General features: G+C 44.1%; 2 protein-coding genes across 2 annotated transcripts; both read left to right on the top strand.

The window, feature by feature from the left end:
• Nucleotides 1-3,902: 3,902 nt before the first annotated feature.
• Or1ad1 (olfactory receptor family 1 subfamily AD member 1) lies at nucleotides 3,903-4,826 on the top strand. Its single transcript, NM_001001012.1, is given in 1 exon segment — nucleotides 3,903-4,826. A coding segment is annotated over 1 exon segment (924 nt).
• A 6,980-nt stretch (nucleotides 4,827-11,806) lies between these two features.
• Nucleotides 11,807-12,718, top strand: Or1ad5 (olfactory receptor family 1 subfamily AD member 5). The gene is given in 1 exon segment (NM_001000786.1): nucleotides 11,807-12,718. A coding segment is annotated over 1 exon segment (912 nt).
• The last annotated feature ends 3,680 nt before the right edge of the window (nucleotides 12,719-16,398 follow it).

A 16,398-nucleotide genomic window follows, 5' to 3' on the forward strand; every position in this document is an offset into this window, starting at 1 on the left:
CCTAATGACAGTGTCCTTTGCCTTACAGAACCTTTGCAATTTTATGAGGTCCCATTTGTCAATCCTTGATCTTAGAGCACAAGCCATTGGTGTTCTGTTCAGGAAAATTTCCCTTGTGCCCATGTGCTCAAGCCTCTTCCCCACTTTCTTTCTATTAGTTTGAGTGTATCTGGTTTGATGTGGAGGTCCTTAATCCACGTGGACAACACACGCACAAACACACATAGGCCCACACACAGTCACAGACACATGCAGTCACACTCAGATACACACTCACACTCACATACTAATAATAGAAGTCCAGGGTTGGGGCTGGGGATTTAGCTCAGTGGTAGAACGCTTACCTAGGAAGCACAAGGCCCTGGGTTCGGTCCCCAGCTCCGAAAAAAAGAACCAAAAAAAAAAAAAGAAGTCCAGGGTTGATGTCTGACATTTGTCATGTTAATTGAACATCCCCTACATATACAGCACATTGCAAGCTTTAGCTCCAGTCCTTTGTGAGTGTGCTGTTTGTACTGTAGACACCCGTGGCAAAGGGGTCATACTGGAAGTGAATCGATGGCTCTCCACCTCACATGCCAACAGGAAAACCACGGTGGAAACGAGTGAGGATTTTAACTGAGTCATAATGGAAATAAATTATATACAAACATGTGCGTGTGAGATGTTTAGAGAATGTGTCTTTTAAATGGCGACATTAATAAAAACACAGGGGGACAAGTACTTATGCAGGAACTAAGTTTTCCCATTCTTATTTCTTTGGTCCAAGCAGACAGAATGCAAACACTGGGCTCTGAGCACACATCCCTAATGAGGACCTCTGAGGAATCAACCCTCGGGATGCCCCAGTGCGATGACAAACCCTCATGGAACCCCTCATCTCCAGGGATAGAGCCTGGCTTGTTTTCCCCCCATTGCCTAAACTACTATAAAAGAAGCCAGGCATGTCACTTTAAATGTCTTTGTAAAAAGAGCTCCCTCAGATCTCACCTCTCATTATCAATTTCCCATCATCCAAGTCCAGGATGGGACCAGCAGAGATGGGATTCTGAGAGCCTCTGAGAGCCGCAGGTGAGAGGGCTGGGGACACAGGTTAGTAAATAATTCACCCAATGTCATTCATTCCCAGAGACACTGACATGAGGCACAGCACTGGGAGGAGTCCCCACCAAAGCTTTCTGTATCTAGACAAGTTCAAGAGAAAAATAGTCCTTGTCTCAGTAATGGATAACGAGGAGACAACAGGCTGGGATGCTCTGGCAACAGACTCCTCACAGCCTTCATTGGAAAAAGACTACCATTCCCCTCTCAGACATGCAAGGCTGTCCCATTCCACCCCTAATCTCTGTGTTTGTGCCAGCTGCTCCCCTATGTACACTGACTGTGGCCGGTAATTCCCTAACAAAGGGGCCTCAGACTTAAGTTATTTTGGATACTATTCTGAGCTTCATATAGGGAACTAGGTTGGTCTAGCAACTATTCGGTTTTAATTGTATCGCCCAGGGATCCGAGCCCAGGGACACACTGTGTCAGACACAGTCGTTAGCACGGCTTGCAGGAAGCTGAAGGATGACGTCAACTGCTTGAGTCCCACAAATGAAGAATCACCGTCAATGATAGCAGCGCTGTCCCTAGGAGGAAGTTGATGCGGATACTGGATTCTACTTCGGAGCATGCCTTCCGAGTCAGAGTGGGAGGGGTTAGGAGTGTGACGTCAGAGCACTCGGGTTTTCTAAGGAAGTGCAGCTGGCTGAAGTATCACTACCACTTTCCCGCCTATAATAAGCCACCTCCTGTCACAAGTAGGATAGTAGGAGAGCATGGGAGAATTTCACCAATTTCTAGTATGTAGGGCAAATCCATTTCAGATGGCGATTCCTCTCTTTTCTTTGTTTCTGCTTTGGGAACTGTCTTTCCTTAGGACCTGCCAGTCTAGGCACTCTTAATATCTGTCTTGACAGCGTGTATCAAAACTTCACCATTCAGATTATGTGGTTGCCATAGCCATCAAGACCGCAAGGCCATTGTCTAGGTTTCTCTAACCCTGTTCCATGTACCGCGGCTCTAGGAGTTATTCTAGGTGTTTTGTTTGTTTGTTTGTTTGTTTGTTTGTTTGTTTGTATTTCTTGGTGCCTAGAGAGACAGCTCAATGGTCAGGAAAACTTGTTGTTCTTATGGAAGACCGACATGGTGACTCACAGCCATTTGTAACTCCAGTGCAAGGGAATCCAATGCCCCCCCCCCTTCTGACCCTGAAGGGCACCAGGCATGCATATGGAACACATGCGTACTTGCAAACAAAACATGTATACATACAATAAAATAAACAAGCCTAATAAATGTTTTAACCATTTTTTATCTCGGCACTTTCCACTTAACTTCATGAATTTAACTCTCCCCGGAGAGGTCACCATGCCCACAGTAAGCATTTCTTATAACCAGCTTTTCACATACTCCCTGTATAACCCCCATCCTAGCCGTAGGGCTCATCACATAGAGCAGTGGTTCTCACCCTTCCTAATGCTGCGATCCTTTAATGTAGTTGTGCTGACCCCAACCATAAAATTATGTTTGCTGCTTCCTCATACCTGTAGGTTTGCTACTGTTATGAATCATACTGTAGATATCTGATATGCAGAATATTTGATATGCAACCTCTCGAAAAGATCATTTGACCACCAAAGGGGTCACGACCCACAGGTTGAGAACCACCAACGGAGGCTCTGCCCCCTTCTTTGCCTTTGATCAGCAAGGCAGGCAGTGCTCTCATTGCCAGGGGAAACACTTTGGATTATGCCAGGAGCATTGCAGCCAACACATTTCAGCTGACCCACCTATCGCTCCACTCAGCAGAGAGGATTATTAGGCCTGGCTTAACTTTGGCATAGGCTGCATTCGATTTTTTTTTTTTTATGAGTTGGTAATTGCTTTTCATCACAGGAAAAATACTCTGGTGTGGTAGCACGTGGCTTTCCTTTCTGGAGTGCAGTGAGGACGTGGATAATGCTCACACTGGAGCCTGAGAAGCAGACTCACAGCACCTGTGAGCAGCTCTGATGCTATCATAGCTTTTTGTTTTGTTTTGTTTTGTTTTGTTTTGTTTTGAAGACAGGGCTTCTCTGTGCAGCTCTAGCTGTCCTGGAACTCTCTCTGTAGATCAGGCTGGCCTCAAACTCAGACATCCATCTTCCTCTGCCTCTCAAGTGCTGGGACTAAAGGAACCCACCACCATATCCTGACTCCCTGATGGCAACTTAGTGACAGATATAACACCAAGAAAATCTAACCAACAGGTCAATGAGAGGCCACACATTTTTCAATTTCTCTGGAAGTAGAAAAGACAAAAAGAAAATCTTAAGGACTATACTTTAGAGACCTGACGTGGCACTTGCTCCTTGGTTAATTTTTCCATAGATGAAAGCTATTAAAATATAGGCTAGGGGTTGGGGATTTAGCTCAGCGGAAGAGCGCTTGCCTAGCGAGCTCAAGGCCCTGGGTTCGGTCCCCAGTTCCGGAAAAAAAATATATATATAGGCTAAAGAACAAAGACTAAGCTGGTCTTGAACTTTTTATTTCATTGGCTTCACAAATGTATTTTAATGACATATCAGCCCCATCCTGAATTTCATCATCTATAAGCAAATTGCTTTATCTATTAGACAAAGGTAAATATTATGCAGGAAAGGTTCTGCAAGTGGGGCTTAACAAAGAGGAATGGAGTTTAGAAGATGTGGATGGTAGAATTGCATGCTGCTGAGTTTAGCAGGGATTTTACTGTAAGATTCTACAATATGAGAACTGTACTTGCATTCATTCACCACCAACCAGTAAAGTTTCTACTGCTTCTTCTTAAATATTGGCAAATGACCTTACTAGCTGGTAATCCTTTCTTCCCCACAGACATGGATAGAGACAATGAGACCATGGTGGCAGGATTCCTCCTTCTGGGACTCTCTGGAAAATCAGAGCAGGAAGAGGTTGTCTTTGGAATGTTCTTGGGCATGTACATGGTCACCATCTCTGGGAACCTTCTCATCATCCTGGCCATCAGCTGTGACCCTCGACTCCACACACCCATGTACTTCTTCTTGGCCAACCTCTCCAGTGTTGACATCTGCTTTTCCTCAGTCACCATCCCCAAGGCTCTGATGAACCACGTGTTGGGAAGCAAGTCCATCTCTTACACAGAGTGTATGATCCAGATCTATTTCTTCATCACATTCATCAACATGGATGGCTTCCTCCTGAGTGTGATGGCCTATGACCGCTATGTGGCCATCTGTCACTCTCTCCACTACACCATGATGATGAGGCCCAGACTCTGTGTCCTCCTGGTGGCCATATCATGGGTCATCACAAACCTGCATGCTCTCTTGCACACTCTCCTCATGGTTCGACTCACCTTCTGTTCCCACAATGCAGTGCACCACTTCTTCTGTGACCCCTACCCTATCCTGAAGCTCTCTTGTTCTGACACCTTCATCAATGACCTGATGGTCTTCACTGTGGGTGGAGTGATATTCCTGACACCGTTTTCATGCATCGTTGTCTCCTATGTTTATATCTTCTCTAAAGTCCTGAAGATACCCTCTGCCCGAGGTATAAGGAAAGCTCTGTCCACGTGTGGGTCTCACCTCACTGTGGTCTCTCTCTTCTATGGGGCGATCCTGGGGGTCTACATGCGTCCTTCATCTACATACTCATTACAGGACACAGTGGCCACCGTCATCTTTACAGTGGTGACACCGTTGGTCAATCCCTTCATCTACAGCCTGAGGAACCAGGACATGAAAGGGGCCCTGAGGAAGATAATTCTCAGATCCTAGTATCTGAGGGGACTCCTGGACCTCATGCATTTGTTCATCATTCTGGAGAAACGGACGCACAGATTGCTATAGAATCCATGCACGGATTTTCCTGTGACTAATAACAAATGCTTGCGGTTGTATTTTCTCTCAAGGTGGCAGATACTCATTTTCATAAAAGCAAGCATTTGCCAACTCTGAAAAGGGCTTGTTCTGAGGAGCTGGTTTCACAGACCAGAAGCACTGGGATAACTAGTTGTACTGTGGTTTGATGTGGTCCCACCAAACCTGTCAGGTGCTCCCTCCCACAATGCCCCGGGGCTTTTACAGGACTCTAGAGCGGACCCTTCTCTGATCTGCTTTCGCTGGCTTCTGCTGGGGAACATCCAGTTCATCTGCTGGTGGGAGCCTGGCATGTTTAACTCTGCCTCAGACTTAAGCCTCTCTTCTACATTTTACATATCAGAATGCATGCTTCATAGACCCTCTGCCCCTCCTACCCTATTGCTTTTCCTCCTCAGCATGGGCATCCGTCAGGGATGAGTGCCACGTAGGGATAAATATCAGGAGCTGCAGACAGTAAGCAACACTGTTCTTGTAGGCAGAGGATATGGTGGCATGATAAAAAATGTTTAATGAAGCAATGTAAAACTAAATCAAATATAGAAATAATAAAGCAAGTTATTTTCAATTAACAAGTAGCAATCAATAGCCTTCGTATGCATGGACAGTGTCCAGGTACAAAGCAGAATGGGCAAGGAGATCACACTTATAATAGAAACGCACTATGGGGAACACAAGAATAAAGTCAACAGTAAACGTGAGTAGACACAGCATTGTACAAGGGAATGCATCTTTCTAATAAACAGCTGATCTCAACATTACTGAGATGTGGTTTTCTGTTTGTCTCTAACTGAAAAGCAGTAAACAATAATAAAATGCCAGTTTCATCTGTCACTATAAGGGTTGGCACTAGAGCTGTGTAGAAACAGGCATGTGTCTCTATGTTATATAAATACACATTACAAATGCCTGAACCAAACCAGAGAATAGTCTAGACGCCCCTAGACTAGAGCAGGAAGAATGGAATTGGACGCTAGTGCACAACAGTGGACAAGAGCATGCAGGCATTCGTCACCCCATAGTAACCACGAAGCAGAAAACCAGTCATAACTAGCTATTTCGGAGCTCTGGAGCCTGCTCACAGTGTGTAACCTGGGACTCTGACAAGTAAAAGGCTATAACTCTTGGTAGGAAAAGGCTTGGCTTGCATGGATCATTCTCCCTAGTCCTAAGCATAGAGCATGTTCCGTTCACTGAAGCAGTTGGTGTTAAAGGGGGCTGAGAGCCCCTGCCTTCCAAAACTAGTGGGTGGATGTTTTGAGTGATTGACAGGACCTCTGAGAGAATGGCAGGGCTGTGAGCCCCAGTGGAGGAACTAGGGCTTCAACGGCTTTATCAAAAGAGTGAGTACCAGCTTTCCTTCTTATTCCAGTGCTTGTAGCCAGGCATTTAAGTCAAAAGGATGTCCTTCACCCCAAAAGGGCTTTTTACAAACAAACGAGCAACCTTGCAGAGGACATTATATTTAAGATGAAAGACTAAATCTTTTCTACCTCTGTGGACAAGGTAAAGAGGTTCTGGTCATCCCAGTTCAGCGTTGCTCTGGGAGTCCTACCTGATTCAATGGTGCAAGGCCAAAAGGATACAGGGATTGAAATGGAAACTAAGACCATTAATAGCATCAATTGCTGGCTATTGAAAATGCCAAGGCATATATCAAAAGCAAGCCAAAGCAAGCAAGCATACAAAACCCATGACGAAAATGCAAAAGATGGCCAGCTCTCAGGTTTTGAAGATCATAGTGTGTGGGGTCAATACTGAAAATGAAATGATTTTTCTATGTGGCAGTTACGGAAACTGGAAGTCAACCTTTTTTTTAAAGCACGTGTAACAAAGTATCAAATACGACGCCAATCAGGGTAGTGAGTGTCAGGTTCAAAGGAGACCCCTATTTCCCAAACAACAAAGGGCAGTCTGTATGTCCAGAAATGAGCTCAAGTCGCACTATAGGATTTCTGAGAGGTAGATAAAAGACAGCATTCCTCAAGGATTTGTAAAATTGGTTTCCATTTGGTGAAAGGAGTCATTTCCCTAACCTTCAGCGAAAGGAACATATGGCTACCTGTGGCGCCTATCAGCAAATCAAAGTGCCTGCTGGTCTCCAGGTTTCCTCACTATCACAAGTACCTGCTACATATTTTAAAGGCCATGTTAGCATCCTAACTCTCCCACCTCTGCCCTTCCTTTTAACTCCCTTTGTTCACAGGTCATTGTACCCCATCTACTCACGAACTTCCCACCCCATCTACTCTTCCTTCTCATAACCCAGCTACCACCTCTTTGCTGATCTCCATCCCTCGTCTCCTCACTCTGCTCTCTCTACGCTCTATCTCTGGTTGTTTCTCTTCTCTCACAGGTAACCTTGGCCAGGTCCAGTCTGCTGGCCTTGTTCAGTCTATTTCTTTCTCTCTCTGCTCTCAAACCTTCCAGACGCCTGTGGCCGTTCTTTCTTGTATCAATAATAAAAACCTTCCTATAAGGAAAGTGGAGTAGTGATGCTTATAGTTTCTTAACTGTGCACTTCATATATAGTAAGTTTAACTCCAGCTCTTGGAAGCCTGAGAAACAAAAGGATATGATTTCAAGGCTGTCAGAGGCTATGTGGGGAGACCTGCTACAAAAGAGAGAAAAAAAGAAAGAATAAAATTTAATGAAATGTGTGCAAAGTCTTATGTTGATGTCTGCAAGACTTTTAAAAATTTCATCTCTCTCTCTCTCTCTCTCTCTCTCTCTCTGTGTGTGTGTGTGTGTGTGTGTGTGTGTGTGTGTATACATACATGTGTACATGGCATGTGTGCCATGGTGTTCATATGAAGGTCAGAGAACAGCTTTCAGAGACCAGTTCTCTCCTTTCACTTCACATGTTCTGAGGATCAAATGCACACTTTGTGACAAATGTCTTTACCTGCTAAGTGGTTAAATTGGACCTACAAATAATTTTCTTGTTTTCTACAAGCTGAAAAAAGAAAAGGAAGAGTTAAATGATTGGAGATGAATGATATTGAAAGCTCGGAAGACTCTCTGTCAGTAGGAAATAAATTACTTTTAAAAATAGTGAATGAATTTATTGCTGCCAAATCAAATACCTTAAGTTCTTTATATACACTGATGAGCACAATCTAACAGTTACATGAACAGGGGATGAACTAGAATAGCAAAATCACTTGGAGAAAGAGAAGGTAGAATACACAATAGATGAAGATTAGTATTGGGCACTTTATTGGTTGTAATTAAATATTTTTTTAAATCAAGGTGAGTAGTTCTTTGATTTGGGATTTATTGGAAATTTTTACAGTAATTAATACTTTTAAAATTTTGTCAGGTGCTTTTTCTGCATCATTTCATATGACTGTTATAGAAGACAAGGCACAAGTGTTTGGTAATTGATTAATTCTTGATAGAGGACTCCAATTCTGTGTTTTAGTTCATAATGATAATGATAAAACTAGTTGGATTGTGGTTTAATTTTTAGTAATGTATTCATTAGATTTCTGTATCAAGTTCATACTAACTTCTTAACCTCTGCTGTTACTTGACAAAATTTTCATTGTATTGCAATGTGATGCATAATATTCATATATTGTGATATTATATATACATACATCTATATATACACATGCACACATGCATGTGTGCACCCACACATACTTATGCACAATGCTTAGCAGACATTATTAAATATAAATAACTATCCAAGGACAGAGCCCTAGAAATGAGGACCTGCACAAGAATGACTTTCTGAAGATCCTAATTCTTGCTGCCCAGACAGAATACAGACTAGGAGCACTTTGCCTGCGTCTCCAGTCAGAACCTCCGAGGATTCCACCTTAGGGGAGCACAAACTTGGCAGCCATCTTCATGGCACCTTCTCTGGGGATGGAGCATTTATTTATTTGCTCCCAACCATCTGAGCTTGACCAGAGAGAGCAGCATACCTCATTCTAAATGTTGTTTTCTAGGGAGAAAAGACCCTTTCTTCCTCAGCTTCAAGTGTGGGTTTCTCAAAACCCAGCCTCAAACATGACACCAGCAGAGAGAGAACTTTCCTGAAGACATCTAATAACAGCCAAGAGCACCCAAGTAAGGGGGCTAACGAAGCAGCAGGGGCACCCTCACTGCACCAGCAGACAGATTCCCGTGGACTTGATCTTATGCAATGGCATTTAGAGAAGGAACTTCACTCAATCCCCCTGCATCTGACCAAGTTCAGAGGAAGAAACGCTTCTCATTCCGGTACGTGCATGTCCCTGTTCCGCCATGAACTGCACTGCACTGAGAGCACAGTGGAAGCTGTAATGTGGGCAGAGAAAGCAGGACACAGCTAAGTTTATTAGGTTGGGACCAGTACTACAGGCTGTTTGGTAAATAGCGTGTTCAGAACCAGAATGGGGTGGGAAAGGGAGACAGAGACAGAGAACAGAGAGAGGCAGAGACACACAGAGAGACAGAGACAGAAAGGCAGAGAGAGAGAGAGAGAGAGAGAGAGAGAGAGAGAGAGAGAGAATGTTATTATTTTATCCTGACCTTCGTATTTGTTCTGTGTTGACCCTCTGAGGTATGTGGTTTTATCATGAATGTGTCTCACAGTGTGGCTGCTCAGATGCTACTGAAACCCGAAAGTCACATGTTGGGTCTGACTGGAATCCAGAGACAAAGAAGCCTTTAAGGTCTCCAGGACCCTGTGGTGAAGTCACATCTGCACACCTGACATCTCAGACACCCCTCCACCTCCCAACACCCTCACACTCCCACAGCTCACAGAGGTTAGTGGAGCAAAACAGATGCACATTTAGGTTAAAAATGTTAGGTTGGAAAAATCCCTGAGGTTCTTTTTGACACTCTTGGCAGAAGCCTTCCCTCTCCACAAGGATGCTTAAGGGGGGTGGAGCTGAAATCCCCAAACAGGAGGTTAAGAACCAAAGTAAGGGGCATCTGTGCATAACTTACCATGATGCACCGGTGTCCTGCAGGAGCTGTACAGCTAGAGCTCAACCTATGATATACTAGCACTGCTCCTAGCAATTGGCCATCTCCAGGGCTGTCTCTCAACGCACAGCACAGGAAAATACACAAGTCCTGCAGCTTACTGTTCTCAGGACTGATCTGTAGCTGTGGTCCTGCTCCACTGGGACAAGCGTTGCACTGCACCTCTCTTTCTACGTCTTCAGTGGGAAGCTGTCTGGAGTCTAAAACATTAGCATCTCCAGTCAAAGGACTCTTGTTTGTCCTTTTTGACTACCCATCACTCCCCAGTCCACTGACCCCGAGACCCATCGGAAGCATATACTAGCTTTTTAAACTTCGGTATGTGTATGGTGTGCACGTATGTTATTGAGTGGGTACACATGTGCTGTAGCACTCATATAGAAATCTGCTACTCATTTCACCATGAGAGTTCTGGGGCAGAAGATGTGCTCTGTGGTGTGGAGTTTTTAAATGGGCTCTGGGGATTTGAACTCAAGTCTTTAAAATTGCATGGCAAGTGCCTTACCCACTGAGCCATCTCCCTAGCACATGCTCTAGCATTGTTTATTTGATTATTACATTGTTCTACAACCACTGCAATGTTCTGGAAGTTAACTTGGATTTCACCTCTCAGCACGTTGCCTAATTTTACCCCTAAAATCGCAGCCCACCGCCCTGTCCCTATAATATGCACATCTTATAACCAATATTATCAATTTCCTATATTATGTTCTGTTCCTGAAGTCAGGCTACTTCACGTGATAGTTTCTGCCCATCTCTCTTCTCTGTTCCCAGGCCTTTGATCACCTCTGGGATGACTCTCCTTCCCCTTCCCAGCTTGAACTTCCTTGTACTGCTCCATGGACATTGTGGTCCCGATATTTTCCTGGCCTCCTGCCCATGTGATCTTTTTAACCCTAGAATTATCTTTTGAGATACATATGAATTTTTATTTTATCCACCTGTAAACACATTGCTTCAAATAGAAAATGCACTTAGAACCATCTTCAGAGTGCAGAAAGGAGAGGGACATAGCACACAGGAGTCTGGCCAGCAGCTCAGGTCAGCAGACAAACCACTGTGAGATGTGGTGAAGACAGTCCAGATAGAATGGGCAGGCCTATCAAAGACTATTGGCTTTCCAAATTATGAGAAAGTAGAAAAGCCATAGTAAAACCCTCAGGTTTCTATACGACACTTAGTAGTCTTTTTTTATTTGATTAAAATTCAATCGATGGTAGCTAATATAACATAAAAATAACTGGGGATGTGGTAACTGTCTATAGTCCCAACCAGCTGAGGCAGGAGGATTATTTGAGCCTATACATTTTTGGTCAAAAAAAAGAACTTGTGAGAAAAAGTGTGTGTGTGTGTGTGTGTGTGTGTGTGTGTGTTTCATGATATGTGTGTGTTGTGCATGGTTTGTGTTCATGGGTGCACATGTGGTTGTGTGTGTGTGTGTGTGTGAACATACATGCCCATATGTGTATATGTATAACACAGAGAACAAGACCATCAGCTCATTTTGAACTCTCATTGATATTGGTCAGCAAATTTTGATAAATCACTTGGATGTCCACTTCTCGGTTTCCTTATACATACAGTGGAATATATTATATCAATTCCTAGACTGAGTTAACTATTGTATAAAATGTGCATTCATATATAATATAATACTATAGTATAGTTTATACATATATAATTAAGCAAACAAGAGAAGAATCAATAAAACTACAGTCATTAGAATTCAATCCTCTCAAAATGGACCATTCTTTTGTTACAAAAATACACCGTGAGGCAATTTACTAGCAGTAGATTCTCAACCAGTGAGTAAATATTTCTAAACTTCATTTTCTTCCAGGTGTTGGTGAAATAAAATTTCACTGTATGATCTCACTTTCTCCTATAAAGATATGGATGGTCCCAATCAGACAGCTACAGAATTTCTCTTCCTGGGATTCTCAGAGCAGGAAGAGGTTGTCTTTGGAATGTTCTTGGGCATGTACATGGTCACCATCTCTGGGAACCTTCTCATCATCCTGGTCATCAGCTGTGACCCTCGACTCCACACACCCATGTACTTCTTCTTGGCCAACCTCTCCAGTGTTGACATCTGCTTTTCCTCAGTCACTGTCCCCAAGGCTCTGGTGAACCACATGTTGGGAAGCAAGACCATCTCTTACACAGAGTGTATGGCCCAGATGTACTTCTTGTTCATATTTGGCAACATGGATGGCTTCCTTCTGAGTGTGATGGCCTATGACCGCTATGTGGCCATCTGTCACCCACTCCACTACACCATGATGATGAGGCCCAGACTCTGTGTCCTCCTGGTGGCCATATCATGGGTCATCACAAACCTGCATGCTCTCTTGCACATTCTCCTCATGGTTCAACTCACCTTCTGTTCCTACAATGCAGTGCGGCACTTCTTCTGTGACCCCTATCTTATCCTGAAGCTCTCTTGTTCTGATACCTTCATTAATGATGTTGCAGCCTTCACTGAGGGCCCCTTGATATTCCTGACACCGTTTATATGCATTGTCGTTTCTTATGCCTACATCTACGCTAAGGTCTTGAAGATTCCCTCTGCCCATGGAATAAAAAAAGCTCTATCCACATGTGGGTCTCACCTCACTGTGGTCTGCCTCTTCTATGGGGCAATCCTGGGAGTTTATATGCATCCTTCTTCCTCATACTCACTCCAAGATGCAGTGGCCTCTGTCATCTTCACTGTGGTGACACCCATGGTCAACCCTTTCATCTACAGCATGAGGAATCGTGACATCAAAGGAGCCCTAAGAAAGATAATTCTCACATCCTAGAATATGAAATTTCTAGAGCTGAGAAGACTCCTAGATATCATGTATTTCTTCAGTTTTATAAACAGAGATCCAGACAAGTCCAATGCTTAGCATGACTGTGCCTGGGGTTAGTGAGAGATAATCAAGATCATGGTTTTGAAATTGATCCTGCCACATACTCTCTGTTAAACAGTCCAAAATGTATCTCTTCAAAGGGGTAATTCTAAGACACTCATTTTATAGACAAAAAAGGAAAAAACTGAGAACGTTTGAAATTACTCTTATGATGTGTTTAACATTTCTCTAAGACGCTAGCTGTCACAATGATCAGGGAATTTTGATCAATGATCAAGTCACCTGCCCCCATGGCCTCAGACAAGTAGGTCTGTGACTAATCTGGTGAATTACCCACATAAAGTTTAGTCCACTCATGCTAGACAACTAGAAGTTGTTGGTTATAGAATTCTCCATGCTTAGAGCCTCTGGTGGCTGTGGTGTTGGTAATTTCCCTTTGTTCTCAACCTGGGGTCCCTCTCCTGCATCCCACAGCTCAGAACATCACTTCCTGCCTTCTCTTCCCACCTAAAATTTCGGGGTTTTGTTCTTCAACATGAGCACTGCATGAGGATGTACTCTTAGGGATGCTTAAGAACTACCAGGAAGCTTGGGCAGTGACTGTGCCTATCCATAAAATTCTTGATGTCTCTTCAACTTTCCATGGGCTGCAGGAAGCCAAGACTTTCTTACAAAGCTGAAGTGTCTGTCTAGAGTTTCAGCAAGGATGAGGGGCAATGGGACTTGAATTGATGTCAGGTTTATTGTAGTGGGTTGGTCTGGTACTGCTATGTGTTCAAATGCTAAATACTGGTCCCCAAGATCTGGTTGCCTGTGATGAGGAGATCCTCAAGTACACCAAATGGTGCTATGTAACCTGGCTCCCCAAGTTAGTTGGACAATGAAAGGTTAAGTCCTGTGATTGGGCAGTAGATAGAGGCAGGTGGGGTTTCTGTTACCTGGCTGGGGCTCACAGATAGAAAAAGAAAGGACACAGAGGGTAGAAAAGGCCACCAAGAGAGAACCATGAGCAAGTAGCAAGGGACATATGGCTAAGGTACAAGTTATAATAGCTCTAAAACCTGCCTAAGCTAGGCTTACAGCTTATAATTAACATGCCCGGATTGTGAGTCTTTTATATGGGCTAACAAGAATTTATAATTCATTTTACAAATTCTAATTGGATCTCAGGACTTCAGAGTACAAATTTAACTCTGGCCAAATTGTCCAGAGCTCCAGCCCTCTTCTAGAGTGCCCTAAAGACTAGGTGCCCACAATGTCAGGTGTAATGTTCTTTCCTCATGTCCAGACATATCTGCCCTCCGCCTACTGGGCCTTTCCCTTTGTAGCCTCTGGATCCCTACTTCTTTTCCCCCCAAGTCTCCTGGCTTATGGGCCCTTGCTAGCATCCCCATTAGCTCCTTCCAGAATGTCCTGCCTCTGACTTCAGTGTTCTTGATGCTGATCTCACTGCTTTCCTATACGCCGGCTCTATATGTTCCTCCTCAGGCATTGACTGGGTCCTGTCACCCAACTCTCACAGAAACAGAGGCAAGGTAAAAATACTCCTTCTTCATTATAGAAAAGCCTTACAGTGAGTTGGCTTCAACTAATACTCTTCTCCTGTCCCCCAGGAGCTCAGAGTATAGTACCAATAGGTTCCAGGTGGCTCTTGGAACTGACTACAATCTCCCCCAAGTCTCCTCTATTCTGGTGGCAGGAATATCTTCTCCCATGTTTATCACAACATACAATGGCCTTTGTTAAAATAGTGTTGGAATCACAATCCTAGACCAAATAGTTATTGTGGTGGTTTGGATGAGAATGTCCCTTAAAGGTTCTGATATTTGAACACTTGGTCTTCAGTTGGTAGTGCTATTTATGGGGGTGTGGCCTTGCTGGAAGGAGTGTGCTATATGATCTTTCTGGTTCATTCTTGCCTTTGAAGGTGAATCCTCAGCATCCACATCCTATAGCTTGCTGCTATGCTTCTCTGTTGTGACGGACTCTCATCCCTCTGGAACCATCAGCCAAAATAAACTCTCTTTTCTACGTTGTCTTGGTCATGGTGTTCTATCACAGCAACAGGAAGGTAGCCAATGCTGTTACTCTCCTGCAAGAGTTGTTTTCCCTCGGCCTTTTGGTAACAGCACAGCTCCTTCCTGTTCTCTACAGTGTCTGCTTTGACCACTCTAGAATTAGTCAGCTGCTGAGTAAGCTGAGGGCTGACAGTGACAGAAATCTTCTGAGACTATTAGTCTTGAGGATCACCTGTTGGTCACAAGAAGCATCGCTGAGTGCCTGGAGTTTGAAGCTCAGTATTTCATCCTTTTGTTTGTATCCTTGATGCTACTGGTTTGGCTCCCTCTGGCTAAGGGCCACAAGTAGATAATTTTATAAAGTAGGACTTAGCAGAGGCTTTTATTGAGGGGTTACAGCCCAGCATGGAGGCAGTCTTGCCTGTCTGACAATGAATCTGAAAACTGATGTGGAAACTTCTAGTTCTTTGGAAAGTTAATTATATCAAATGATGTTTTGCTGGGGCACACAGGTGAAGGACGTCTTGCTAAAGCAACCACATGAAAGACCGTTTTTCCTGAAGCAGACACAGGGGAAAGAATATTTGGATATAGCAAATATATAAAAGGACCAGTGATGGAGTATAAATACAATCCCACAGACGGTGGGAGGGACACACTGAGCATTGGTTTGATTTGCTCCGTCTCCCTGTTCTTCGCTAAGACACACATATATTGGTTTGCCTTACATAGCGTTGCTGAGCTCAACTCTTGGTAACGCTGCCATTGAGAGAAACTCACCCCAGAACTGCCCGTGAAGTTCCTACAGCAGCTTGCTGCCCCCTCGGCCTCGCCTCAGGCCAGTTGGCAACTGTCTTAGTTAGGGTTTGACTTCCATGAACAGACACCATGGCCAAGAAAGCTCTTATAAAGTACAATGTTTAACTGGAGTTGGCTTCTAGGTTCAGAGGTTCATCAAGGTGGAAGCATGGCAGCATCCAGGCAGGCATGGTGCCGGCAGAGCTGAGAGGTTCTTCATCAGAAGGCTGCTAGTGGAAGACTTCCAGGCAGCTAGGATGAGTATCTTAAAGCCCACACCCACAGTGACACACCTACTCCAACGGGGCTACACCTTCTAATAGTGCCACTCCCTGGACTGAGCACATACAAACCATCACAGCAGGCTGGGTGTTCCCTTCAGGGTTGCACTGCAGATGCCTGGTATCTGCTTGCTGAAAGGACTGGACCGTAGCTGCAGTTGTTAAGTTGGATTTGGTGTTTGCTACGGGACTGATCTACAGCGAAAGATAAATCAAGCTCATCCCCAAAGAACTTTCACAACAAATCCACTTCCCCATCTCCTAATAACCTTTCTCTTCCACTGTCTCTCCTGAGTGGTGGGCTAGAGGAGAGGTTGAACCCATATTAAAAGTAGGTTGCCAAAAATGTATGCCTATGGAAACCCATGTCACGTCTCTAGCTAGAAGGTGGCTGTGGTGTGTGTGCACACAGCTTCTAGACTCTTCCAGCAGCCTCTTCTCACATGTGGACTCCAGTTCCACCAATTGCAGGTCTGTGTGTGCAGTCTCCTCAGTTAATCATGAGCTCGCCACTGAGCTTCTTGTCTCT

This window comes from Rattus norvegicus, chromosome 10 (assembly GCF_021556685.1).
Source record: "Rattus norvegicus strain SHRSP/BbbUtx chromosome 10, alternate assembly SHRSP_T2T, whole genome shotgun sequence".
In the NCBI taxonomy this organism is placed as follows: Eukaryota; Metazoa; Chordata; class Mammalia; order Rodentia; family Muridae; genus Rattus; species Rattus norvegicus.